Here is a 27,868-nt window from a genome sequence, read left to right as displayed (position 1 = left end):
TCAATCTTGATGATGAAGATCTTTCTGAGCCAGACAGAAGCACGTTGCATGGAACTTTTAGTTAATTCAGACTTTTTACGTTCTTTTTCTCCAATCGAGTGCAGGTATGAATTAACAATTCTGTATAAGTAACTAAGGTTATATGTACACTGTGTTTTTTCTATACGTCTACTCTTAGTCTATGTTCACACTTCATTTCTTCATTTTCTTGACATATTTAGACTTCTGATATATCCCACTGATTGGCCATAATGTGGAATAGGTTGGCTGCAATGTGTAAAAACAAAAACAAAACAAAAAACATTTTTTTGCATATTCTGGCACATACCACCCCAGAAAAGGCCAAAGAAGACTCCACCAGGTCAATGGGGACCTATTGCTGCATTTAAAGAGTACACATTGTGAACATTGCCTAATCTGTAGCTTAAAGGTAACCTGTCACTAGTTTCATGCTGCCCAAAATGTGGGCAGCATGAAACACTGGCAGGCTTTCTTAACACAAAAATATATATAATTCAAGTAATCATTGTTGTATTTTTGACTGGGAACAAGGGTCATTAGGGTGGTCCGCCGACCCAGACTAATGGATATCCTACTATACACAAATAAGAAGAGATTTGTCAATCATTACCAAGGAGCACAGTGATGACCTAGGACCCCGCTCTTGACTTAAGATACAACTATAACTGCTTTTCATAGATAGTTAAGCATAGATAGTTGTGACAGGAACGCCTGTCTATTTTTTAAACACATTCAACAAGATCCCACGGCCCTTCTATGTTGGTGAGTCCCTCCCAACTGTTCAATTTCTTTATTAAAAAGCATGGTCAGGCAAGCAGACTGTACATTAAGGCTAAGCTCACACAGCTGTTGTACTACGTCCCATTCAGGGTCTGTTTAGATCTTTTCTTGGGGGATTAAATGGACCCTGAACAAGTCGGAGCACAACTGACACCACCAGGTCCTGACAGATCCCATTGACTTGAATAGGGTCCATTAGTGGGTGCAATACTTTACAGGAGTAGAGCGGAGGAAAAAAAAAGGGACATGTAATATTTCTCCACTCAACTCGTGAGCTTCTGACCGAATGACCAACTGAGCTCCCTGGCAGTGTGAACAAGCCCTTATAGGAAGTTTAGATAAGAAATGTATTTTATGTATTGCTTTATTTTCACTCTATAAATTATTTTATTTTTTTAATATATAGAATTAACTAAACTACAAAGTTGAAATCGCAAATATCAAAATTACACAAAGAATACAAACTTTCTTCCGGAGGCCACACGTAAATAATGCACCATAGTGGTTATCTCACATAGCTTTCATTGTGCGTATATCGATTGTGCGCATTCATTTCAAAAATTTAAATTCACAAAAACAGTATACAGTTGTATAAACTCTCTGTGGGTCATTTGTTCTTTTGAACACCAAAAATACGGTTCAGAAAATATATAGTGAACTCAGCCGTAATGTGTGTTATAGAGAGTCATCAGAATGTAGTTGATCTGGAGAAGGCAACGTAACTGGGAAATTAAACCCCAATGAATGGATATGGGAGAGAATTTACCAAGGGTGGCGCAGCTGAACAATGTTTTCTACACCTTTAATCTTTGCGGTGGTAATGCGTATGTGCGCTAAATTTATTAAACTTATGCATGACATGTGATAAATATGGTACCAGTACACATTTTCTTGAAATTGCACTTCAGTGCACTATGTGTGGTTTTCTGCGACTTTTTAACCAGGGCAACTTTTTGCAAAATGCTGTCTACAGTCGAGATTTGCGACAAATTGTACAACAAATTGCACATGATAAATTCAAGACCACTAGAAAAAGTTAACCAGACTATGGCTTAGCCACAAAATTGTAGAAAAAGCTTGTAAAGCAAAAGTCGCAGTGAAAAGTCACTAAATAGCAAAACAAATAAACACCACATAAACTGGGTAAAACCAATGATAAATTACCCCCATGGAGCTCACAAGTATAAAAATGGCCTCCAAAGTAAATACATCCTATGGCGAGTATAAATCACAGGTTGTGCAGCAAACTTTGGATGCATGCTGACGCGTAGAGTAGCTGCCGGTTGGCAAAAGTCATGTGACTCCAACTGCAAGTTGCATTGAGTGGGTATCTCATGGCATAGTCTGCCAAATAATATAAAACAACTCAGAACATACTACTGTGCTTTACAACCAGGGTGCCTCCAGCTGTAGCAAAACTGCAACTTCCAGTAGGCCCGGACAGCCGAAGGCATGAGGCACTGCATACTAGAATACATGCATAAAAAATAAAGCAGACCTGGTTGTGTTGCCTGGTGAAATGACAGCTGGCACAGAGTTAGATGACACTCTTTAAAAAACAATTGTTTAAAAAAAAAAAATTCCCCCCTCACAGCAAAAACTGGTGTTTTGGATTTTATCCGAGGCCTTGCAGCACCTTCCAGTGCATGGAGCATATATAAAATATAATATTTGCATAAGTCAATCTTCACTACATAAATCTTTGATATTACAGTGCATTTCCCTTTAAAAACATTCACTAAAAAAACAAAAACACATCAGCTACAATAATAATTTTTTCAGACAATGCTAAAGCTTGGCATCTCAGTGAACGGGTTTCGACAGCACCGAAGCCATCTTTTTTGCCCTACAAAGATGTGGAGTCATGCACTTTTTACAAGATACTTACATGGGGTTCAGGATGCATAGAATCTGCCAAAATGTTGGAGTTCAAGCAAGAAAAAAGAAAAACCCATACAAAACAAAAACAAAAACATGCATACTTGGAAAAATAAAAAGTTCACGCTGGGAGTCAAAAATTGCAGCAAATTCAGCCAGAGAAGCCTTGGAATGTCGTTAACAGAGAGAAGCATGAACGTGCGTCCACGGTCTTAAGACTCACACGCCACCACCGCTGCGGTCCACCGGAATGGCTTCTCTTTGATCCAGGTTCTCCTCTACGCTTTTCATTAGTATTGCGAGTCGGCTGCTGGATACAAAGCCTTTTTGGATGGCGCTCATGAGCTTTAAGAAAGAAAACAAAAAAAAGTTAGGCCTATAAATGTGTCCAGGGACATATATCATGATTTTTTACTTGGTCTGAACCAGTATATTACTGAAATCATGACCCCAGGGTTACAAGGTAGCATTGGCTTCAGTATGTTACAACACCTATTATTTCACACAGGAGTTGAGCAGTCTTTCTATAAGCTAACCTAACATAAAGGTCACTTCGCTGTTGGCATCACACACTATAAGACTTCATAAAACAACAAAAAAACAACCAACAATGTTCAATAGCTGCAAAAACTTTTATTGGGCCTTGGAAAGCACAGTGCACTGTGACTTACGGATTCATTAGGGGTCTGTATTATGAACTTGTCATGCCATATTCTTCCCTAAAAATAATGATCTCATATAGATAATGCAATGGAATACTTCACATTTCCAATAGATACACCCCATATTTCTCCAGATTTTCCTCCTGATCTAGAACACAATCAATGACGGACCATTTCATACTGTTCATAGTACGAAACGGTCCATCACGTTTGTTTGTTTGAGTGTTCTACTGTATGTTCAGGACCGTATGTAAACGCACCTTTTGATTTACAGCAACAAGGGTGAGTGTCGTCATTGACTGTGTTCTAGTTTTTGGATCCCTTCATTTTAAAGTTGGCACAATATAAAAATCTTCCAAAATCAAAAATAAGAATTATTCCTGGTTAATTGACCATGAAATCCCTTTTCAAGAAAGTAATATAAAACCAGTTTGATCATGCTAAATAATTACCCATCACTTCGGCATATATTTAAGACTATAGTTTTAGGCTAGGACTCCACTGAGATTTTTGCCCTGCGATTTTTGTGGCATAAAAACGCCTGCAAAACTGCCACAGTTTTTCCCTACGTTTGGCGTTTTTTCTGGCGTTTTTACCTTTGTGTGGAATTTGCCATTTTTGGCCCCTTTTGCTCTTTTTTTTTTTTTTACAAAATAGTTGGGTACCAAAAGAAAAAAAAAAAAAGGATGCAGTAAGAATGTAAAAATGTATTTAACTAAATGTTTATTTTTTTATAACAAAATTGTAATAATTGTTTTTTATAAAGTGTGTGTGTTTAACTTTTTTTTTCTCTTTTTGTTCACATTTTTTATGTAGTACTACTACTCCCAGCATGGAACAAGATTGTTCCATGATGGGAGTAGTAGTACCTGTACCATAGACATATCGCCCCGGTTGTCAGTCTGACACCCAATGCGATCGTGCATTATATAGCAGAGATGCGGAGCGGCTCTATACAGCGCTAACATCTCTGCTCTGTACTCTGAGTGATGTTCTATTCATATTTTCCGCCCAGAGCTGTGATTGGCCGGATGGTTGCAGCCAATCACAGCTCTGAGGAAAAGATGAATGAATGAGTGGCCGGCCCGGAGTACAGTGCAGAGCAGGGATGCGAGCGATGTATACAGCCGCTCCATCTCTGCTATGTGTCAGTAGTGACACCCACTGTGATGTGTCCTTTAGCAGGCACTACTACTCCCAACATGGAGCACACTCTGCTCCATGCTGGGAGCTGTAGTACCTGCATTAATAGACAGATCACAGCGAGTGTAACTTCTGACACCCGCTGCGATCTGTCTATTAATGCAGGTACTACAGCTCCCAGCATGGAGCAGAGTGTACTCCGTGTTGGGAGTAGTAGTACTTGTAGTTAAGGAAAGATCACTGTGGGTATCACTCCTGACACCTGCTGTGATGCTCCTGTATAATGTATGGATGCAGCGGCCCGGCGCTCGCCTATGGTCCCCTGCACGCCGTATATACACACATTCTGATTTCTCACAGGGAGCTGTGATTGGCTGGAACCATCTGACCAATCACAGCTCTCTGCGGGAAATATGAATATGTGTATATATACGTCAGTGCAAGGGACCAGAGAAGAGCGGCCGCCGCATATATACATTATACAGGAGGATCGCAACAGGCGATCTGTCAATAAGTACAGGTAACTACTACTCCCATCATGGAACAGTGTGGTCCATGCTGGGAGTAGTAGTACTACCTTAAAAATGTAAACAAAAAAAAAAAAATGAAAAACACACACACACTACATTTTTATTATTGTCGGCTACATTTTTAGCGCTTTACCCGCTCACATAAATTGATCCCTGTTTAAAAATGTATAAACATTTTCGTAATAAAAAAGATACATTTCGTTAGATACAATTTTTTCCATCACTACTGTATCTTTTTTATTAATTTTTTTTGTTTATGGTACCCTATGAAATTTTAATAAAAAAGGTATCTCCATAATTTTTTTGGATCGCTAAAGTCCAAAAAAGAATAAAAAACGTCAGTAAAAACGCAAAATTTAGAACCAACATTTTTCTTGGCATTTTTGCTCTCCCATAGACTTCTACGAGATGAAAACGCCACGATTTCAGGGCAAAAAACGCCAAACTAGGTTTTTGCAGGGCGTTTTGAAAATCCAGCCTCTGAGCCCGAAAATGCCAAACTGAAAAACGCCAAGTGAATCTGGCATTTTGAAGTTTACTATTGACTTGCAGCTAACATCTGGACGCGACATTTTTTCACTGAAAAAACGACATGCGGGAAAATTGGTGTTTTTGATGGCGTTTTTGCAAAAAAAACCTCAGTGGAGTTCCAGCCTTACAGCAGAAAACCCTTTTGTGGTCATGTTTTCTATATGCTTTCTTATGTGGAGAAAAACAAGATTCAGTAACTCCTGCCTGTCCCTGATCTGTAAAACGTAATTTAACATGGTTAAAATCAATAAAAGAGAATAAGGGGTAAACCTGCTATCCCCACTTCCCATCTCACCACCGACAGACAATACATCAATACATCTATATAAGATTCTTAATGCTTTCAGTACTTACACATATCATGGCTCTTCACCCACAGATCAGCCGGGCCACCCATCTGGCTATAACAATTGGTCCAGTATCCAACCAAGTCTACCTTATTGTTACTATGGCTGCCAGTCATGCCCTCCCCAATGACATTTGCCCCCAGATGTAACTTCATTTGTACTCATAACCTATCCATAGATCTCAACCCCTCAGCTTTTCTCTCTGAATTCCAGTTTCTCTACACAAAGCCCCCCCCCACACCAAACATTTCCCCTTAGCCTGGACCTCAGGACCATCTTCTAAGGGCAAGAAATGAGAACCGATCTAGCTAAACAGCGCTTGTATTCTGAGCCTTTACAAGGCTCAAGCAATTGTGCGGCCATTTAAATTATTCATAATCAGCCACATATCATCTGTTTAGGCAATAACCACAGTTTAAATGGCCAAACGTTTGCTTGTTGATCGCTGGCCACTTTCCACCGGCTGCTTATCTGGAACTGTAAGGAACTGCCCAGAGCAGGAGCAAATCCCCATAGCAAACCCTTCCTGCTCTGGACAGTTCCTGATACGGACAGAGGTGTCAGCAGAGAGCACTGTGGTCAGACTGGAAAGAACTACACAACTTCCTCTGGAGCACACAGCAGCTGGAAGGATTAAGATTTTTATATAGAAGTAATTTACAAATCTGTATAACTCTCTGGTACCAGCTGATTAAATTTTTTTTTCCCCCACCGGAGTACCCCTTTAAGTGGTTAAATAGGTTTTCTGGTAGTTCTAATATTTTTAGTATAGGCTGGAACCAGGGTCAATAAGAAAAAACTTTTACTTCCCCTAAGTATAACAACACATGCTGCATGTACAACACAGGCTCCAGTCTGTACTAAAAATGTTTAAACTACCAGAAAATGATCTTCACCAACGCTCAAATATAACTCCCTCCATAGCACTCCTCTGTTCTGTGGATAGGAGAACTATGCATTCTGGGTGGTGGGATGTTACAAGTGTACAAAGTGTTCAAGCTCAATCTCCCCCGGTGCCTGTGGCAGCCCATGGGACTCTCTGGCATGTAGTGAGCCAAGAAATAATGCATAGTGGGTGGGGACATTTGGTGTGCACTAAGTTCTAGTTATGCCTCTGCAACGCCTGCTACATTTCTTGTCTGCTGATAAATGATGACAGCAGATACCTGAACCCCAGTCAAGCACTTAAGCGTTGTTTTCAGGTGCTCTCCAATTTTATTCCGCACAGAAAGAGGGTTAATATTTACAACACAGAAGATAAATGGCTTTGCTCCACCGCAGTAATTAAGATGACACATTTTATCTGCTGGGGAAAAGTCGACGATGCTTCCGACTAATGTTGCATGTTTTTGCTGGCGGAATGAAATGTTTTCTCTAGTCGGGAGCTCAATGGCGGCTCGGCCTGGAGAGGCCGTAAATGATGCATGAAACTAGTTATCAATTTCAGTTGAGGAGATTAGTAAAGTCTTAAACGGCGCCGACGTGTGCGCGTTCACCTGAGTGTTTGTAATCGGAATTCTCCAGCTCAATACCGATTCCCTACGGCCTCCACTAAAATCATGAAAATGAATTATTGTCTACTTTATCTTCCCCGCAATTACAATCTCCACATTGGGCTCAAGATGACAGCCAAGTTTTCCCGGAAGATATAAAAGCAATTCTATATACAACCGATCCTCTGTATGGCCTTCCTGTCAAATAGGGAATAAAAATGTTTCCAGGATAATTTCAAAGGAACAATTCATTGTTGTCAATGGTTAATAGAATATGCATTTAATCTGATTGAAGCGGTGATAAATGTATTAAGGAATAATTATTCTTTTTTTGTGATGCTGGACACTGCTGCCGAAAATTTTCTGCATTTAGATTCAACAATGCTCTTATCTGCGGCTCATCTCGAGAGAGACAATTACCATTTCCTTTGCCTTGATCTTGTTTGTTTAACTTGACATCAGGAAGAAAGGGCTGACATTGACCAAAATCCCTAGCATTAATTTATCTCATGTTCCGCATTCATCATCGCCTTGGCTCAGGGAAGGAAAGAGAGAAAAAAAAAACTGGCAGGCGGCTGAAATACCTGCTCGAAGAGAAAGACTTTACAAAAATAAACTCGAAAATAAACTTGGCAATCCAGGCAGATCGCATCTGTGCACTCACCAATGTGTTACTCTCTAGGAAGCCAAAAAAAAATAGGGAGACTAAAAAAAGACAAACTGGGAAATAATGATAAAGAAAAAAAAAAAACCCTTAAAATAAAAAAAGGTAAATTTAGATACAACTTTCACTAGTGATATTTTTATCCTCCTGTGTGTAAATGAGAATAGGAAGACGCCAATAATCCAGCTGTAGAGCCGTCGCCAACCCACTAGAGGAGTCAAGTACCGGAGCGTGAGGGACATTACTGCTAATATAACTTGAGAATCTTGGATTAGCAGGTTTTATGGACAATTACATTTCAGGGCACATTGTTTGATGTTAAAGGGGGGTTCTCACTATAGTAAGTGGAGCTATAATTGGTGGAAATCTGACTGCCAGGACCCCTATGATCCTCAGACTAAAGGCAGACTGAATCCTGTTCATAGTTTTTCCAGGGACAGTGGTACGTCCATCTACCTACTGTGCAGGTGACGTCATCACAGACTCATTCACTTGAATGTAATCTTTGCAGATCCTATCCAATCCTTGATCAGTCTGAACAAAATGAATTTTATATCACTTTGTTAGATTCTGGTGCCCCGATTCCATTGGTGTTTTTACTTTCTTGCAACACCCCCATCACTTCTCAAAATATTGGGGTTTTACTATTTGCTTGACTATCTGTACTTTCACTGAATAGTCAAATAGGCGGTAACTTTATTGCAAAATGGGATGTGAATGCTAGGCTAAACCGGGCGTGGTAAGGAGCCTGATGGGGTGTAATTAGGAAGCTGAGGGGTGTGATTAGGGTGCAATTAGGAGGCTGAGAGGGTGTGATCTGGAAGCTGAAAGGGTGCAATTAGGAGACTGAGGGGGTGCGATTAGGAGGCTGAGGGGGTTTGATTACAATGCTGAAGGGGTACAATTAGGAGGCTGAAGGGGGGGCATGATTATGAGGCTTAGAGGTTGTGATTAGGAGGCTAAGAGCGCATAATTAGAAGGCTGACAGGGTCTGATTAGGAGCCTGAGAGGGTGTGGATAGGAGGTAAAGGGGTGTTGTCACGAGGCTGAGGGGATGAGATTATGAGGCTATGTGATATGTCACTTATTAATGCGGATAGAAAAAATAGGTCCGTTTTTTTTTTTTTTTTTTACATATTGTGCACACAGATAACCACTCTCCCGTAGACTTGCATTGACAGGGACGCAATTTTTCCCCCAATTTTGTGGACGCATTTTTTACAGCTAAAAATACACCGTGTGAACCTAAAGATGACAATTTTGCAGTCTATTGGGAAAATTAATCATATGATCATTCACACTTGAAAATTACAGTTAGGGGTGAAATAAGGTCAGTTTTCTTTTAAATACACCAATGTCATTTGTAAATTAAGGGCCGTCCCTTCAGGTACATATTAGTTTACTGCTATTTTTTTTTAGTTACTTACCTAAAGAAAAACTCATTGCCAAAGACTTTTCAGGATGCGTTGTTCTGTGTGTGTACATGGGGAGCAACACTGTTTCTAGCTATTAGATAACACACATATATATATGTCATGGCCGTAAATGTTGGCACCCCTGAAATTATACTAGAAATGAAGTATTTCTCAGAGAAAAGGATTGCAGTTACACATTTTTTGTTTTGCTATACACATGTTTATTCCCTTTGTGTGTATTGGAACTAAACCAAAAAAAGGAGGGAAAAAAGCAAATTGGACATAATGTCACACCAAACTCCAAAAATGGGCTGGACAAAATTATTGGCACCCATAACTTAATGTTTGGTTGCACACCCTTAGGAAAAAATAACTGAAATCAGTCACTTCCTATAATCATCAATACGCTTCTTACACCTCTCAGCCGGAATGTTGGACCTCTCTTCCTTTGCAAACTGCTACAGGTCTCTCCACAGGTGTTCAATGGGATTTAGATCTGGACTCATTGCTGGCCACTTCAGAACTCTCCAGCGCTTAGTTTTTTGACATTTGTTTGGGGTCATTGTCCTGCTGAAAGACCTAAGATCTCAGACGCAAACCCAGCTTTCTGACACTGGGCTGTACAGTACGACCCAAAATCTGTTGGTAATCCTCAGATTTCATGATGACATGCACACATTCAAGGCACCCAGTGCCAGAGGCAGCAACACAACCCCAAAACATCATTGAACCTCCACCATATTTCACTGTAGGTACTGTGTTCTTTTCTTTGTAGGCCTCATTCCGTTTTTGGTAAAATGATGTGCTTTACCAAAAAGCTCTATCTTGGTCTCATTCATCCACAAAACATTTTCCCAGAAGGTTTTTGGCTTATTAAAGTTCATTTTGTCAAAATGTAGTCTTGCTTTTATATGTCTCTGTCAGCAGTGGGGTCCTCCTGGGTCTCCTGCCTTGGCACTTCATTTCATTTAAATGTTGACGGATAGTTCGGGCTGACAATATTGCTCCTTGAGCCTGCAGGACAGCTTGAATATCTTTGGAACTTGTTTGGGGCTGCTTATCCACCATCCGGACTATCCTGCGTTGACAACTTTCATTAATTTTTCTCTTCCGTCCACTCCCAGGGAGATTAGCTACAGCGACACGGGTTGCAAACTTCTTGATAATGTTGTGCACTGTAGACAAAGGCAAATCTAGATCTCTGGAGATGGACTTGTAACCTTGAGATTGTTGATATTTTTCCACAATTTTGGTTCTCAAGTCCTCAGACAGCTCTCTTCTCCTCTTTCTGTTGTCCATGCTTAGTATGGCACACACAGACACACAATGCAAAGACTAAGTGAACTTCTCTCCTTTTTATCTGCTTTCAGGTGTGATTTTTATATTGCCCACACATGTTACTTGCCCCAGGTGAGTTTAAAGGAGCATCATATGCTTGACACAATCTTATTTTTTCACAATTTTGAAAGGGGGCCAATAATTTTGTCCAGCCCATTTTTGGAGTTTTATGTGACACTCCTTTACTGTGAGAAATACTTAGTTTTCTAGTATAATTTCAGGAGTGCCAACATTTATGGCTATGACTGTATATATATATATATATATATATATATATATATATATATATAGTATTATTCCTTTGGTTATCTCTCTGTCAGTTCCATGTCTAAGTGTCAGCATAGAGACTATAGTCTTGCCTCTAAGATAGCGCCACTACACACATAAAATGGGATCCTTTTCTAGTCCTCAGAAGCAAATCCTCAGAAGCAGCATCAGCAAGGAGAACATTATAGAGCAGTACTTGAAAAGTCTAAGCTGTGACTCTAACACACTGACACTTCGACAGCAGTCTCTCTGTGTTTCTAGCACTCTCCCCCTCCCTTAATTACCCTCCAATCTCCATAGACTTCTATGGACAGTACAACCTGATCTCTCCTGAACCTGAAAGCTGTCTTCACACTGCTGTATGGATTCCTCTTCGTGATGAGCAGATAAGAAGTTGTAAGGAGGGTGGGGGGTGGGGAACTAACCGCATAAGATATCTCAAATAAGCTATAATACACAGCTCCTCACACACACTATTGATTTAAAAAAATATATTACACTTTAAAGCTGTGTAACCCCTTTATATAAGTTAACCAAATGTTTTCTTGCATTTATAATCTCCATACATGGAATCAGGAGAACATGTAGTAAAAGCGAAAGTTACTTCCTAAGAAGACGCATTGTTCAGGCTGTAAAACTGTCATACTCTAATTCAATTTTAGTCCTGGTGAGACCAGTGGTGTCTATTGAATCCCAGATTGTTTTACTTTCTTCTTTTTTGCCTTAAAGGGGTTATCCAGGAAAAAACTTTTTTTAATATATCAACTGGCTCCAGAAAGGTTAACAGATTTGTAAATGACATCTATTAAAAAATCTTAATCCTTTCAGTACTTATGAACTTCTGAAGTTGAGTTGTTCTTTTCTATCTAAGTGCTCTCTGATGACACCTGTCTCGGGAACTGTCCAGAGTAGAAGCAAATCCCCATAGCAAACCTCTTTTTCTCTGTGCAGTTCCCGAGACAAGCAGCGATGTCAGCAGAGAGCACTGTTGCCAGACAGAAAAGAACAACTCAACTTCAGCAGCTGATAATTATTGGAAGTATTAAGATTTTTTTTTAATAGAAGTAATTTACAAATCTGTTTAACTTTCTAGTGCCAGTTGATATATAAAAAAAAGTTTTTTCCTGGAATACCCCTTTAAGTACTACAGATTTCTTACAGTCAAAAAACATATAAAAATGCCTGTTTTTTTGTTGAATAAATTATCCATTTAAGAATCTTTTTTTTTTTTGCATAGAGCTCCTATATAGTTCTCCTGCTTACCTTTACATTAAAACAGAGAGTTAAAGAAGTTGTCTATGATTATGGGGAAACTGTCACCTTGAAAATCCAGTCCAATCTGCAGGTATTCTGTTATGGAAGAGCCGAGCAGATGATATATACAATACAGTACAATCTACAGGTATCATGTTATAGAGCAGGAGGAGCTGAGCAGATGATATATACAATACAGTACAATCTACAGGTATCATGTTATAGAGCAGGAGGAGCTGAGCAGATGATATATACAATACAGTACAATCCACAGGTATCATGTTATAGAGCAGGAGGAGCTGAGCAGATTATTTATACAATACAGTACAATCTGTAGGGATCATGTTATAGAGCAGGAGGAGCTGAGCAGATTATATATACAATACAGTACTATCTGCAGGTATCATGTTATAGAGCAGGAGGAGCTGAGCAGATGATATATACAATACAGTACAATCTGTAGGTATCGTGTTATAGAGCAGGAGGAGCTGAGCAGATTATATATGCAATACAGTACTATCTGCAGGTATCATGTTATAGAGCAGGAGGAGTTGAGCAGATGATATATACAATACAGTACAATCTGCAGATATCATGTTATAGAGGAGAAGCTGAGCAGATTATATATACAATAAAGTACAATCTGCAGGTATCAAGTTATATAGCAGGAGGAGCTGAGCAGATTATATATATACAATACAGTACAATCTGCAGGTGTCATGTTATAAAGCAGGAGGAGCTGAGCAGATGATATATACAATACAGTACAATCTGCAGGTATCATGTTATAGAGCAGGAGGAGCTGAGCAGATGATATATATACAATACAGTACAATCTGCAGGTATCATGTTATAGAGCAGGAGGAGCTGAGCAGATGATATATACAATACAGTACAATCTGCAGGTATCATGTTATAGAGCAGGAGGAGCTGAGCAGATGATATATAAAATACAGTACAATCTGCAGGTATCATGTTATTGAGCAGGAGGTGCTGAGCAGATGATATATACAATACAGTACAATCTGCAGGTATCATGTTATAGGGCAGGAGGAGCTGAGCAGATGATATATACAATACAGTATAATCTGCAGGTATCATATTAGAGAGCAGGAGGAGCTGAGCAGATGATATATACAATACAGTACAATCTGCAGGTATCATGTTATAGAGCAGGAGGAGCTGAGCAGATGATATATATATATATATATATATATATATATATATATATATATATATTACAGTACAATCTGCAGGTATCACGTTACAGACCAGGCAAATTTATGAGCGGTCCTAGCACCGACAGAACACGCAGAACCGGCAACCAGCGAAATGTCTACATGGAAACTTTCCGGGCAAACATTCCGCCATGTGAACATACCCTAACTATACGGAAAAGTAAATATAAATGGACCCTTTCTATCACACAGCGTGATTTACATTTCTCATGCCTATATTAATGGGTAGTACATGAAATATTAGAACAGACGGACATTGTACTCACCTGTAAAAATTCATTCAGCTCAACTTGCCCGTTCTTATTTAAATCAACTTCATTCAGGATTTCATGTAGATTCTGGGAGTCCATCTGAACATTTATATTCTAGAAGAAAAGATATATTGGCCATTATTGAAGACATCACACACCGCCACTTCTCTCTGTTTGACCTGGCTTAGAGCAGAAGACTGGCTCAGGCCCTTGAGGAGAGGGGACCCCATTCTGGTTTGTCCCGTGCAGAACTCCTCTCTCCAAAGCACTGCATTGTCAGCAAATTAATGGAGGGGGTATTAACAAATGGGTTATGAAAGGCAAATGGGGAATAAAAACCAGACCTTATTGTCCTAGGAGGCAAAATCAAATGTCATAATAGGAGGCCCACTTCTATATTTGCTACAGTATACCACTGCCTATGGCTCCGCAGATAGAAATATATAAATATATATATATATATATATATATATATATACATATATATATATATATATATACCAAGGATGTGGAATTCGTATCGCCCGACGCCCGGGACATGCAGTTTCGGGTGCCGGGCAGGTGAATTTTTCACACACTGCACCCCAGAATTGCAATTTTTTATAATATCCCAGAAAAAAGTAAAAAGCGATTGAATAGTCAAATCAATACCAAAATGTTACCAATACAAAAAACAGATTATGGTGCAAAAAGTTAGCCTTCATACTGCCTGGCATACAAAAAAAAAAAGTTACAGGGGTCAGAAAATGGCAATAAAAAAATTCTAAAAAGTTCTGAATTTTTTTTTTATTATTACCGGTAAATGTGATGGAAACTATACAAATCTTTACAACTTACAATACAACTTGCTGTAATCCGGCTGCCCTAAAGTATCAAAATAGCTTGTCAGTGTTACGCCGAGCAATCCGGGTCCCCGCTCCTCACCGGAGCGCTCGCTACACTCTCGCTACTGCAGCGCTCTGGTCAGATCCACTGACCCGGTGCGCTGCGATACCGCCTCCAGCCGGGATGCGATTCGCGATGCGGGTGGCGCCCGCTCGCGATGCGCACCCCGGCTCCCGTACCTGACTCTCTCTCCGTTGGTCCTGTCCCGGCGCGCGCGGCCCCGCTCCCTAGGGCGCGCGCGCGCCGGGTCTCTGCGATTTAAAGGGCCACTGCGCCGCTGATTGGCGCAAGTGGTTCTAATTAGTGTGTTCACCTGTGCACTCCCTATGTATACCTCACTTCCCCTGCACTCCCTCGCCGGATCTTGTTGCCATTGTGCCAGTGAAAGAGTTTCCTTGTGTGTTCCTAGCCTGTGTTCCAGACCTCCTGCCGTTGCCCCTGACTACGATCCTTGCTGCCTGCCCCGACCTTCTGCTACGTCCGACCTTGCTTCTGTCTACTCCCTTGTACCGCGCCTATCTTCAGCAGTCAGAGAGGTTGAGCCGTTGCTAGTGGATACGACCTGGTAACTACCGCCGCAGCAAGACCATCCCGCTTTGCGGCGGGCTCTGGTGAAAACCAGTAGTGACTTAGAACCGGTCCACTAGCACGGTCCACGCCAATCCCTCTCTGGCACAGAGGATCCACCTCCTGCCAGCCGGCATCGTGACAGTAGATCCGGCCATGGATCCCGCTGAAGTCCCTCTGCCAGTTGTCGCCGACCTCACCACGGTGGTCGCCCAGCAGTCACAACAGATAGCGCAACAAGGCCACCAGCTGTCTCAACTGACCGTGATGCTACAGCAGCTACTACCACAGCTTCAGCAATCATCTCCTCCGCCAGCTCCTGCACCTCCTCCGCAGCGAGTGGCCGCTTCAGGCCTACGACTATCCTTGCCGGATAAATTTGATGGGGACTCTAAATTTTGCCGTGGCTTTCTTTCTCAATGTTCCCTGCACTTGGAGATGATGTCGGACCAGTTTCCTACTGAAAGGTCTAAGGTGGCTTTCGTAGTCAGCCTTCTGTCTGGAAAAGCTCTGTCATGGGCCACACCGCTCTGGGACCGCAATGACCCCGTCACTGCCTCTGTACACTCCTTCTTCTCGGAAATTCAAAGTGTCTTTGAGGAACCTGCCCGAGCCTCTTCTGCTGAGACTGCCCTGTTGAACCTGGTCCAGGGTAATTCTTCCGTTGGCGAGTACGCCGTACAATTCCGTACTCTTGCTTCTGAACTATCCTGGAATAATGAGGCCCTCTGCGCGACCTTTAAAAAAGGCCTATCCAGCAACATTAAAGATGTTCTGGCCGCACGAGAAATCCCTGCTAACCTACATGAACTCATTCATCTAGCCACTCGCATTGACATGCGTTTTTCCGAAAGGCGTCAGGAGCTCCGCCAGGATATGGACTTTGTTCGCACGAGGCGTTTTTTCTCCCCGGCTCCTCTCTCCTCTGGTCCCCTGCAATCCGTTCCTGTGCCTCCCGCCGTGGAGGCTATGCAGGTCGACCGGTCTCGCCTGACACCTCAAGAGAGGACACGACGCCGCATGGAGAATCTCTGCCTGTACTGTGCCGGTACCGAACACTTCCTGAAGGATTGTCCTATCCGTCCTCCCCGCCTGGAAAGACGTACGCTGACTCCGCACAAAGGTGAGACAGTCCTTGATGTCAACTCTGCTTCTCCAGGTCTTACTGTGCCTGTGCGGATATCTGCCTCTACCTTCTCCTTCTCTACTATGGCCTTCTTGGATTCCGGATCTGCAGGAAATTTTATTTTGGCCTCGCTCATCAACAGGTTCAACATCCCGGTGACCAGTCTCGCCAGACCCCTCTACATCAATTGTGTTAACAATGAAAGATTGGACTGTACCATACGTTTCCGCACGGAGCCCCTCCTAATGTGCATCGGACCTCATCACGAGAAAATTGAGTTTTTGGTCCTCCCCAATTGCACTTCCGAAATTCTCCTCGGACTACCCTGGCTTCAACACCATTCCCCAACCCTGGATTGGTCCACTGGGGAGATCAAGAGTTGGGGTTCCTCTTGTTTCAAGGACTGCCTTAAACCGGTTCCCAGTTCTCCTTGCCGTGACCCTGTGGTTCCCCCTGTAACCGGTCTCCCTAAGGCCTATATGGACTTTGCGGATGTTTTTTGCAAAAAACAAGCTGAGACTCTACCTCCTCACAGGCCTTATGACTGTCCTATTGACCTCCTCCCGGGCACTACTCCACCCCGGGGCAGAATTTATCCTCTCTCTGCCCCAGAGACTCTTGCTATGTCTGAGTACATCCAGGAAAATTTAAAAAAGGGCTTTATCCGCAAATCCTCCTCTCCTGCCGGAGCCGGATTTTTCTTTGTGTCCAAAAAAGATGGCTCCCTACGTCCTTGCATTGACTACCGCGGTCTTAATAAAATCACGGTAAAGAACCGCTACCCCCTACCTCTCATCTCTGAACTCTTTGATCGCCTCCAAGGTGCCCACATCTTTACCAAACTGGACTTAAGAGGTGCTTATAATCTCATCCGCATCAGAGAGGGGGATGAATGGAAAACGGCATTTAACACTAGAGATGGACACTTTGAGTATCTGGTCATGCCCTTTGGCCTGTGCAACGCCCCTGCCGTCTTCCAAGACTTTGTTAATGAAATTTTTCGTGATCTCTTATATTCCTGTGTTGTTGTGTATCTGGACGATATCCTGATTTTTTCTGCCAACCTAGAAGAACACCGCCAGCATGTCCGCATGGTTCTTCAGAGACTTCGTGACAATCAACTTTATGCCAAAATGGAGAAATGTCTGTTTGAATGTCAATCTCTTCCTTTCCTAGGATCCTTGGTCTCTGGCCAGGGACTACAAATGGATCCAGACAAACTCTCTGCCGTCTTAGATTGGCCACGCCCCTCCGGACTCCGTGGTATCCAACGTTTTTTGGGGTTCGCCAATTATTACAGACAATTTATTCCACATTTTTCTACCATTGTGGCTCCTATCGTGGCTTTAACCAAAAAGAATGCCAATCCTAAGTCATGGCCTCCTCAAGCGGAAGACGCCTTTAAACAGCTCAAGTCTGCCTTTTCTTCGGCTCCCGTGCTCTCCAGACCTGACCCATCTAAACCCTTCCTATTGGAGGTTGATGCCTCCTCAGTAGGAGCTGGAGCGGTCCTTCTACAAAAAAATTCTTCCGGGCATGCTGTTACTTGTGGTTTTTTTTCTAGGACCTTCTCTCCGGCGGAGAGGAACTACTCCATCGGGGATCGAGAGCTACTAGCCATTAAATTAGCACTTGAGGAATGGAGGCATCTGCTGGAGGGATCAAGATTTCCAGTTATTATTTACACCGATCACAAGAACCTCTCCTATCTCCAGTCTGCCCAACGGCTGAATCCTCGCCAGGCCAGGTGGTCTCTGTTCTTTGCCCGATTTAATTTTGAAATTCACTTTCGGCCTGCCGATAAGAACATTAGGGCCGATGCTCTCTCTCGTTCCTCGGATGCCTCGGAAGTAGAGCTCTCTCCGCAACACATCATTCCTCCTGACTGCCTGATCTTCACTTCTCCAGCCTCCATCAGGCAAACTCCTCCAGGGAAGACCTTCGTCTCTCCACGCCAACGCCTCGGAATCCTCAAATGGGGTCACTCCTCCCATCTCGCAGGTCATGCGGGCATCAAGAAATCCGTGCAACTCATCTCTCGTTTCTATTGGTGGCCGACTCTGGAGACGGATGTTGTGGATTTTGTGCGAGCCTGCACTGTCTGTGCCCGGGATAAGACTCCTCGCCAGAAGCCCGCTGGTCTTCTTCATCCTCTGCCTGTCCCCGAACAGCCTTGGTCTCTGATTGGTATGGACTTTATTACAGACTTACCCCCATCCCGTGGCAACACTGTTGTTTGGGTGGTCGTTGATCGATTCTCCAAGATGGCACATTTCATCCCTCTTCCTGGTCTCCCTTCAGCGCCTCAGTTGGCAAAACAATTTTTTGTACACATTTTTCGTCTTCACGGGTTGCCCACGCAGATCGTCTCGGACAGAGGCGTCCAATTCGTGTCAAAATTCTGGAGGGCTCTCTGTAAACAACTCAAGATTAAATTAAACTTTTCTTCTGCCTATCATCCTCAATCCAATGGGCAAGTAGAAAGAATTAACCAGGTCCTGGGTGATTATTTACGGCATTTTGTTTCCTCCCGCCAGGATGACTGGGCAGATCTTCTACCATGGGCCGAATTCTCGTATAACTTCAGAGTCTCTGAATCTTCCTCCAAATCCCCATTTTTCGTGGTGTACGGCCGTCACCCTCTTCCCCCCCTCCCTACTCCCTTGCCCTCTGGTTTGCCCGCTGTGGATGAAATATCTCGTGATCTTTCCACCATATGGAAAGAGACCCAAAATTCTCTCTTACAGGCTTCATCACGCATGAAGAAGTTTGCTGATAAGAAAAGAAGAGCTCCCCCCATTTTTTCTCCTGGAGACAAGGTATGGCTCTCCGCTAAATATGTCCGCTTCCGTGTCCCTAGCTACAAATTGGGACCACGCTATCTTGGTCCTTTCAAAATTTTGTGCCAGATTAATCCTGTCTCTTACAAACTTCTTCTTCCTCCTTCTCTTCGTATTCCTAATGCCTTTCACGTTTCTCTTCTTAAACCACTCATCATCAACCGTTTCTCTCCCAAACTTGTTTCTCCCACTCCTGTTTCCGGCTCCTCGGACATCTTCTCCGTAAAGGAGATACTGGCCTCCAAGAAGGTCAGAGGGAAAACTTTTTTTTGGGTCGATTGGGAGGGTTGTGGTCCTGAAGAGAGATCCTGGGAACCTGAGGACAATATCCTAGACAAAAGTCTGCTCCTCAGGTTCTCAGGCTCTAAGAAGAGGGGGAGACCCAAGGGGGGGGGTACTGTTACGCCGAGCGCTCCGGGTCCCCGCTCCTCCCCGGAGCGCTCGCTACACTCTCGCTACTGCAGCGCTCCGGTCAGATCCACTGACCCGGTGCGCTGCGATACCGCCTCCAGCCGGGATGCGATTCGCGATGCGGGTGGCGCCCGCTCGCGATGCGCACCCCGGCTCCCGTACCTGACTCGCTCTCCGTCGGTCCTGTCCCGGCGCGCGCGGCCCCGCTCCCTAGGGCGCGCGCGCGCCGGGTCTCTGCGATTTAAAGGGCCACTGCGCCGCTGATTGGCGCAAGTGGTTCTAATTAGTGTGTTCACCTGTGCACTCCCTATGTATACCTCACTTCCCCTGCACTCCCTCGCCGGATCTTGTTGCCATTGTGCCAGTGAAAGCGTTTCCTTGTGTGTTCCTAGCCTGTGTTCCAGACCTCCTGCCGTTGCCCCTGACTACGATCCTTGCTGCCTGCCCCGACCTTCTGCTACGTCCGACCTTGCTTCTGTCTACTCCCTTGTACCGCGCCTATCTTCAGCAGTCAGAGAGGTTGAGCCGTTGCTAGTGGATACGACCTGGTCACTACCGCCGCAGCAAGACCATCCCGCTTTGCGGCGGGCTCTGGTGAAAACCAGTAGTGACTTAGAACCGGTCCACTAGCACGGTCCACGCCAATCCCTCTCTGGCACAGAGGATCCACCTCCTGCCAGCCGGCATCGTGACAGTCAGCTTGACCACAAGGTAAATGGTGTGAAAAAGAAAACCCCCAAATTTGCTAAATTCGCTTTTTTTAATAAAAATTTCACCACACCAATTTTTTGTGTGTGCTTCGGAGCATATGTTATGGAAAAAGTGTAATTACAAAATACAATTGGTTCCGCAAAAAACAAGCCCTTATTATAAGACTGTAGATGGAAAAATAAAAGAGTTATGGCTATTATAGGGCGAGGAAGAAAAAATTAGAGAGTAAAAACAAAAATTGGCCCGGACAAGTGGATCGTCATGAGGGACAAGTAGATTGGGCTCTATTTTAGTCCCTTGGGAAAGTACGGTAATTATTATTTTTTTTATTTCCACACCCATATATGTGTATACTGTATATACTCGAGTATAAGCCGAGTTTTTCAGCACGATTTTTCGTGCTGAAAACACCCCCCCTCGGCTTATACTCGAGTGAACTCTCCGCCCTCAGTGGTCTTCAACCTGCGGACTTCCAGATGTTTCAAAACTACAACTCCCAGCAAGCCCAGACCCCCTTTAGTTCTGCACTCACCTCTGCTCGGCGGAACGTTAGGGTGCGCTGGTCCGGTGCTGCAGGACTGTCCGGTGGGGAGGTCGTCCGGTGGGATAGTGGTTCCGGGCTGCCATCTTCACCGGGGGGCCTCTTCTCTGCGCTTCGGGCCCAGCCCCGGAATAGTCACGTTGCCTTGACGACGACGCAGAGGTACGTTCATTACCAACGTCCCTCTGCGTCGTGGTCAAGGCAACGCCTCTATTCCGGGTCCGAAGCGCAAAGAAGAGGCCCCCCGGTGAAGAGGGCAGCCCGGAACCACTATCCCACCGGACGACCTCCCCACCGGACAGTCCTGCAGCACCGGACCAGCGCACCCTAACGTCCCGCCGAGCGGAGGAGAGTACAGAACTAAAGGGGGTGAGAGGGGGGGGGGCTGGATGATGTCGAAGGCCGCAGTGGTCTTCAACCTGCGGACCTCCAGAGGTTTCAAAACTACAACTCCCAGCAAGCCCGGACAGCCGATGGCTGCCCGGGCTTACTGGGAGTTGTAGTTTTGAAACCTCTGGAAGTCCGCAGGTTGAAGAGCACTGTATCAGACATTGACAAGAGGTGATGATGAAGGTGGGGGGGGGGGGGGGGGGCTGATGACATGTGTTGATGATGAAGGGGGGGGTGTGGGATGATGACAAGGAGATGATGAAGGGGGGTGTGGGATTATGACAAGGGGATGATGAAGGGGGGGTGTGGGATGATGACAAGGGGATGAAGAAGGGGGGATGGGATGATGACAAGGGGATGATGAAGGGGGGGTGGGATGATGACAAGGGGATGATGAAGGGGAGGTGTGGGATGATGACAAGGGGATGATGAAGGGGGGATGATGACGAGGGTGATGATGACAGGTGGTGATGATGATGAGGGTGTTTATGACAGGGGGGATGATGTATTTCCCACCCTAGGCTTATACTCGAGTCAATAACTTTTCCTGGGATTTTGGGGTAAAATTAGGGGCCTCGGCTTATATTCGGGTCGGCTTATATTCGAGTATATACGGTGTGTGTGTATAGATATATATATATATATACACACACACACACACACACACACACACACAGGGTGGGCCATTTATATGGATACACCTTAATAAAATGGGAATGGTTGGTGATATCAACTTCCTGTTTGTGGCACATTAGTATATGTGAGGGGGGAAACTTTTCAACATGGGTGGTGACCATGGCGGCCATTTTGAAGTCAGACATTTTGAATCCAACTTTAGTTTTTTCAATAGGAAGAGGATCATGTGCCACATCAAACTTATTGGGAATTTCACAAGAAAAACAATGATGTGCTTGGTTTTAACATAACATTATTCTTTCATGAGTTATTTACAAGTTTCTGACCACTTATAAAATGTGTTCAATATGCTGCCCATTGTGTTTGATTGTCAATGCAACCCTCTTCTCCCACTCTTCACACACTGATAGCAACACCGCAGGAGAAATGCTAGCAGAGGCTTCCAGTATCCGTATACACTGCTATATACTACTATATACAATGCAGGAGAAATGCTAGCACAGGCTTCCAGTATTTGTAGTTTCAGGTGCTGCACATCTCTAAACAGCATAGACAATTGCCTTCGGGAAGACCCCAAAGATAAAAGTCTAAGGGGGTCAGATCAGGAGACCTTGGGGGCCATTCAACTGGCCCACGATGACCAATCCACTTTCCAGGAAACTGTTCATCTAGGAATGCTCGGACCTGACACCCATAATGTGGTGGTGCACCATCTTGCTGGAAAAACTCAGGGAACGTGCCAGCTTCAGTGCATAAAGAGGGAAACACATCATCATGTAGCAATTTCACATATCCAGTGGCCTTGAGGTTTCCATTGATGAAGAATGGCCCCACTATCTTTGTACCTCATATACCACACCATACCATCAATTTTTGTGTTCCAACAGTCTTGGAGGGATCTATCCAATGTGGGTTAGTGTCAGACCAATAGTGGTGGTTTTGTTTGTTAACGTCACCATTCACATAAAAGTTTGCCTCTTCACTGAACAAAATCTTCTACGTAAACTGAGGGTCCTGTTCCAATTTTTGTTTGCCCATTCTGCAGCACCTGAAACTATGGATACTGGAAGCCTGTGCTAGCATTTCTCCTGCGGTGTATATAGTAGTATACAGCAGTGTATGCGGATACTGGAAGCCTGTGCTAGCATTTCTCCTGCGGTGTTGCTATCAGTGTGTGAAGAGTGGGAGAAGAGGGTTGCATTGACAATCCAACACAATTGGGAAACTTGTAAATAACTCATGAATTAATAAAGTTACGTTAAAACCAAGCACATCATTGTTTTTCTTGTGAAATTCCCAATAGGTTTGATGTGTCACATGACCCTCTTCCTATTGAATAAACTAAAGTTGGATTCAAAATGTGCGACTTCAATATGGCCGCCATGGTCACCACCCATCCTGAAAAGTTTCCCCCCTCATGTGCCACAAACAGTAATAGTCACATAGTAATAGTTCTGATTCTGAATCTATAAGACTTTAGCCCTCACGTACCTCCAAAACGCGTTGAACATCCAGTATGGTGATGAATCCTTTCTTATCTTTATCAAACTTATGGAATCTCTTTTTATACCTGCAGAATTGTCACAAGTAAAGAAAGAGGAGTTAACTTTCCTTAAAGAAATCAATGTCCTCAAACCTGTCAAATACTGGATACAATCATCACTTCATAAAACTTGGGGTAATCGTTTATTGCAGGCAACAAAAAAAAAAAAAACATCAGTGTTTATGTACAGGACAGAGAGACATACAGCAGCGGGGTTACTCTAGGGGGTGACGATGTGGTTTCGCGCAACAGTGGCACTTTGACTGGCCCTTTAAAGAGTACCTGTCACCAAATAAAACTTTTAATATAGTGTTCCTTTCCCATTCACTTGCTTTTAAAATTATCAACAGAAATATGTGTAAAATGTAATATAAAAAACGGCCACTAGGTTGCTCTGTTCTGTTCCCTGCCACAATTACTACAGTGAGTTTGGTCTCCTCCCGGCCTGGCAGGAGTCCAAACTCAGGAAGTGCTTCTCTGAAATGCCCATTTCCTCCTTCTGGAAGATTGCACTATGTGAGCAAGAAGAAAGGTAGGATACACAGCTTTTTAAAGCTCTGAAATTATTTGGGAGAGTGGGAGGGGTGTTAAGAGTAGTTAGTGAACATAGCTTGAGTTAGTTTAAAACTGTTTATTAGGTGACAGGTACTTTTTAAGGGCCAGACGAAGCGCCACTGTTGCGCGAAACCCACTGTCGCCCCTTAGAGTAACCCCACTGCTGTATGTCTGTTCGTTCTGCACATAAGCACTGATGTGTGTGTTTTGTCATCTGCAATAAATGATTACCACAAGACCAACCACACGGTGAGTGTCCTATTCACTTCTTTACATGTTGGATCAGTACAGACTGTGCGTTTCTACAGTGAGAACCATCTAGGATATATAGCGGATCGTGCTGTGAATTGGAACTGTCCATCCGAAGGTTAGATGGCGGTAACTAGCAGTGCCGAGTTTCTATATCTTAGTGTGAATTTCATCCATTTCACTACTGGACGACTGCTTTTCATTTTGCTAATGGGTTTTTGTCATTAAAATGCTGCTCTTTTAACGGTTTTTGCACAAATGATATCTGAATGACGTACTATATTCCGCCCTATGAGAAGGCTATTTGTCTCATATAACTCTCACTGGGACCCTCTTCAACTGTATCTATGCATCCAAAACAAATGGTTTCTCATAAAAATGAATTAGTGGTCCAGACGTTTCAAAAGGAATAAGTTAGCAGCTTCCTCTGCAAGATGATTGGATGCCATGTGCAACAGACCATGTGATTGGCCAAGGCCATGGCTGAAGCTCCGCCTTTTTGAATCGCCTGAATCGCTCTGTTCTGTTCCCTGCGCAAGTCAAACAGTTAGTTTGGTCTCCTTCCGGCCTGGCAGGAGACCAAACTTCTGGAAGTGCGTGTGGGACATGGCAGAGCACCGCTCTCCCAGGCTACAGTGACATCGCTGGGGAATGCCCACTTTCTCCTGCTGGGAGCTCACACAATGTGAGCAAGGGGAAAGGTATGATACACATATTTTTAAAGCTTGGAAAAAAATTTAGGGGGCAAGAGCGGTGTTAGGAGTAGTTAGGGAATATAATCTAAATTAGTTTAGAAAATATATAGTTTGATGACACTACTCTTTTATGTGGATCCCACTAAAAGACCGTGCAAGATCATTCTTTTGGCAGCAGAAATTTTGCAGAAATGTGCACTGTGCAGCGTAATCCGCTCTGAAATTCCAGAGTGGCCCTTAGCAGGCGACGGTGCCGTTTTGCGCAACAGTGGCACTTCGACTGGCCCTTTAAGGGCCAGTTGAAGCCCCACTGTTACGCGAAACGGAACAGTCACCCCCTAGAGTAACCTTACTGCAAAGATCTGTTAGACAAGATTTCCACACAGGTTTTTATTTCTGGCATTTTTTGGAAAACCGCTACTGCAGTTTTTGAGCCAAAGTCAGAAGTGGATCTAGAAGGAAGGAGAAGAAGACTTTCCAATTCCTCTGAAATAGACTTCTGGCTTTGGTTCAAAAAAAGTTGTGGTAGCTTTAAAGAAAAAAAACGCTAAAAAAAAAAACCTGTGTGGAAATCTATTCTAAATAAAGCTTGGCTAGTCTGGAGCAATGGCCACGTTGGTGAATGCAGTTACTGTATTTGCCAATAGGTGAAAAAGGGGATTTCTAAAATCTGTAGGGTTTGAGTAACCCCGTAATGGTATCAACCTCCCACCCCCCAAAAAAACAATGCACAGCGTAAAGGTATAGAAGAATTACATTAGCTCTGCATTGATAGAAATAAAGATACATTGATTTACCCCCATACATTAGATTAGTACAGTAAAAGGCCTTATTGACTTATCAATATTCCTTTACGGCAGCAGACTGACATTGATTCACATATATATATACCATTACCGTACATTGTTTTGTCTTGCACTGTAGGACATTGCACTGTTAAGAATGTAAGGCAACGCGATACCATGATAAATATGTATTCCATGGCAAAAAGATTGCGTCTCTCTACTCGGCTGTATTTCCTAATATCTATATTGATTTTGATTTAATCCAAAATATATTGAGCTGAAGACCGCCGAGAGTGATTCTCATTGGAATTACAATCTGTCCCGAATACACAACAGGTGGAATGAAAAAGTAAAATACAGAGCTGGGAGGGGTTACACGTCTGATCCTCTTACCTGTCTATATCTGAAGGTGATAAATTAATTTCCGATCGATCGGTGAGTTGTTCGGACCGCGCTTTGTATCCCATTTCGTAATACAAAAACTGTTTCGCCGTTTCCAATTCTTCCTGGTAAAGAAAAAGGGGCAAGATATGAACATTTCTCTGTTAAGCTGCCCTTGGATGTTAGAGATGTATTTCCTACCTATTTCCAGCCAACTGGATGCTACAGAAGAACATACTTTTAAACCAGTTTTTTCCTACCAGGGTGCCTCCAGCTGTTGCAAAACTACAACTCCCAGCATGCCCGGACAGCCTTTGGCTGTATAAGGGTAGGTTCACACTGCTGGTGAGCTCTGATAAAGGGCTCTTTGTCACTCATACCATTTAAAGGACAGGAGTTGAACGGAGAAAAAAAATACTGCAAATTCTCCACTTAAAGGGGTACTCCCGTGGAAAACTTTTTTTTTTTTAATCAACTGGTTTGTAAATCAACCAGAAAGTTAAACAGATTTGTAAATCACTTCTATTAAAAAAATCTTAATCCTTCCAGTACTTTTTAGGAGCTGTATACTAAAGTGAAATCCAAAAAAGAAATGCATTTCCTCTGATGTTATGACCATAGTGCTCTCTGCTGACCTCTGCTGTCCATTTTAGGAACTGTCCAGAGCAGAATATGTTTGCTATGGGGATTTACTCCTACTCTGGACAGTTACGAAAATGGACAGCATAGGTCAGGTAGTTTACTACGGTTTTAGGTCCAGTCCAAAACCGCATACGGGTCAGAACTGAGCAGGCCGGAGTCACCGTTTGCCTCCGGTCGGCTCATTAAAGTAAATGGAGTCACCGGCTGATTCGGCTGGGGTACGGGAGCGCCCGGTTTGCCCCTCCCCCCCGGATCCGGCACCCGTATGTACAACACGTAGTGTGAATGCAGCCTTACAGATAATATGCCAAATGTGACATCATCATAATCTGAAGATGCCAACGTCCGGTGCCAAATGTACCTAAAACCATAAAATATAAAATATCTCTAAATATATAGCGGACAATCGGTTAACTTCTCCAATATAACTGCGTTAGGAAAAAGAGAGAGGAAGAATCGAAACATGTCATAAGGGAGTTAAAAGCAAAAATTTAAAACAACTGTTCAAAAAAAAAAAAAAAGTCTTTCTGTGTTAAGGAAAACAATTTGTCATAATCAGAGCGCGGATCTGGAAATGTGAGGATGGAGAAGGGCAATATGCACAGCGAGATGGAATACCAATTAATCCCCTGCTCCTACGTGGCCTTAAATATAAATGTCTTTATCTTCCATTAACTGGTCATCTCTGTGTGAATTTCCTTTATCTTACACATGACAGAGAGACCTGGAAGGGTCATGTGATCAGTACCCCATTATTCACATATATCTACAATCAAGTCTTGTCTTGGGTGATGGTTGAAATAAAGGGCAGTGAGATCCAGACGTGTTCATTATTTATTCAGTAAGACATTGCTCAGCTTCATCCTGACTTTATCCTGGCAACATTCTTATGAAACAAATATTGATGGAATATTATCTAACCCCCCCCCCCCCCCCCCACGCCGCACACATTCCATTCGCCATGTTAAAAGCAAAGGCTACATGATGTTGTGGCTCCAATGGACATGCAATAGTTCTGAAGAAGTGGGAAAAGTGGTTTGGGGTTTTCGTGCATTGGTCTCCCCCATATTGCATCGCGCCCGTATAGAGATACACGTTA

At 43.3% G+C, this 27,868-nt stretch overlaps 1 protein-coding gene across 5 annotated transcripts in view; it reads right to left on the bottom strand.

The window, feature by feature from the left end:
- The window catches only part of GPD2 (glycerol-3-phosphate dehydrogenase 2), a 302,607-nt gene that overhangs the window by 106,489 nt on the left and 168,250 nt on the right, over window positions 1-27,868 (bottom strand). For 4 of the 5 annotated variants that reach the window (XM_056536600.1, XM_056536602.1, XM_056536603.1 and 1 more), the window contains exons 14-17: window positions 26,140-26,252; window positions 23,411-23,489; window positions 13,828-13,926; window positions 1,148-3,024 (exon numbers count right to left, since the gene is read on the bottom strand). In XM_056536600.1, the coding sequence (XP_056392575.1) occupies window positions 2,899-3,024; window positions 13,828-13,926; window positions 23,411-23,489; window positions 26,140-26,252 (417 nt within the window). In that variant the 3' untranslated portion in view covers window positions 1,148-2,898. Of the gene's footprint in view, window positions 1-1,147; window positions 3,025-13,827; window positions 13,927-23,410; window positions 23,490-26,139; window positions 26,253-27,868 lie in introns of those variants that run through there. The other variant, XR_008847310.1, reaches the window with a different exon arrangement.

Source organism: Hyla sarda, chromosome 8 (genome assembly GCF_029499605.1).
Source record: "Hyla sarda isolate aHylSar1 chromosome 8, aHylSar1.hap1, whole genome shotgun sequence".
Taxonomy (NCBI): Eukaryota; Metazoa; Chordata; class Amphibia; order Anura; family Hylidae; genus Hyla; species Hyla sarda.
The sequence above is the reverse complement of the archived record's forward strand: the minus strand, read 5'-3'. Positions and strand labels throughout refer to the sequence as shown.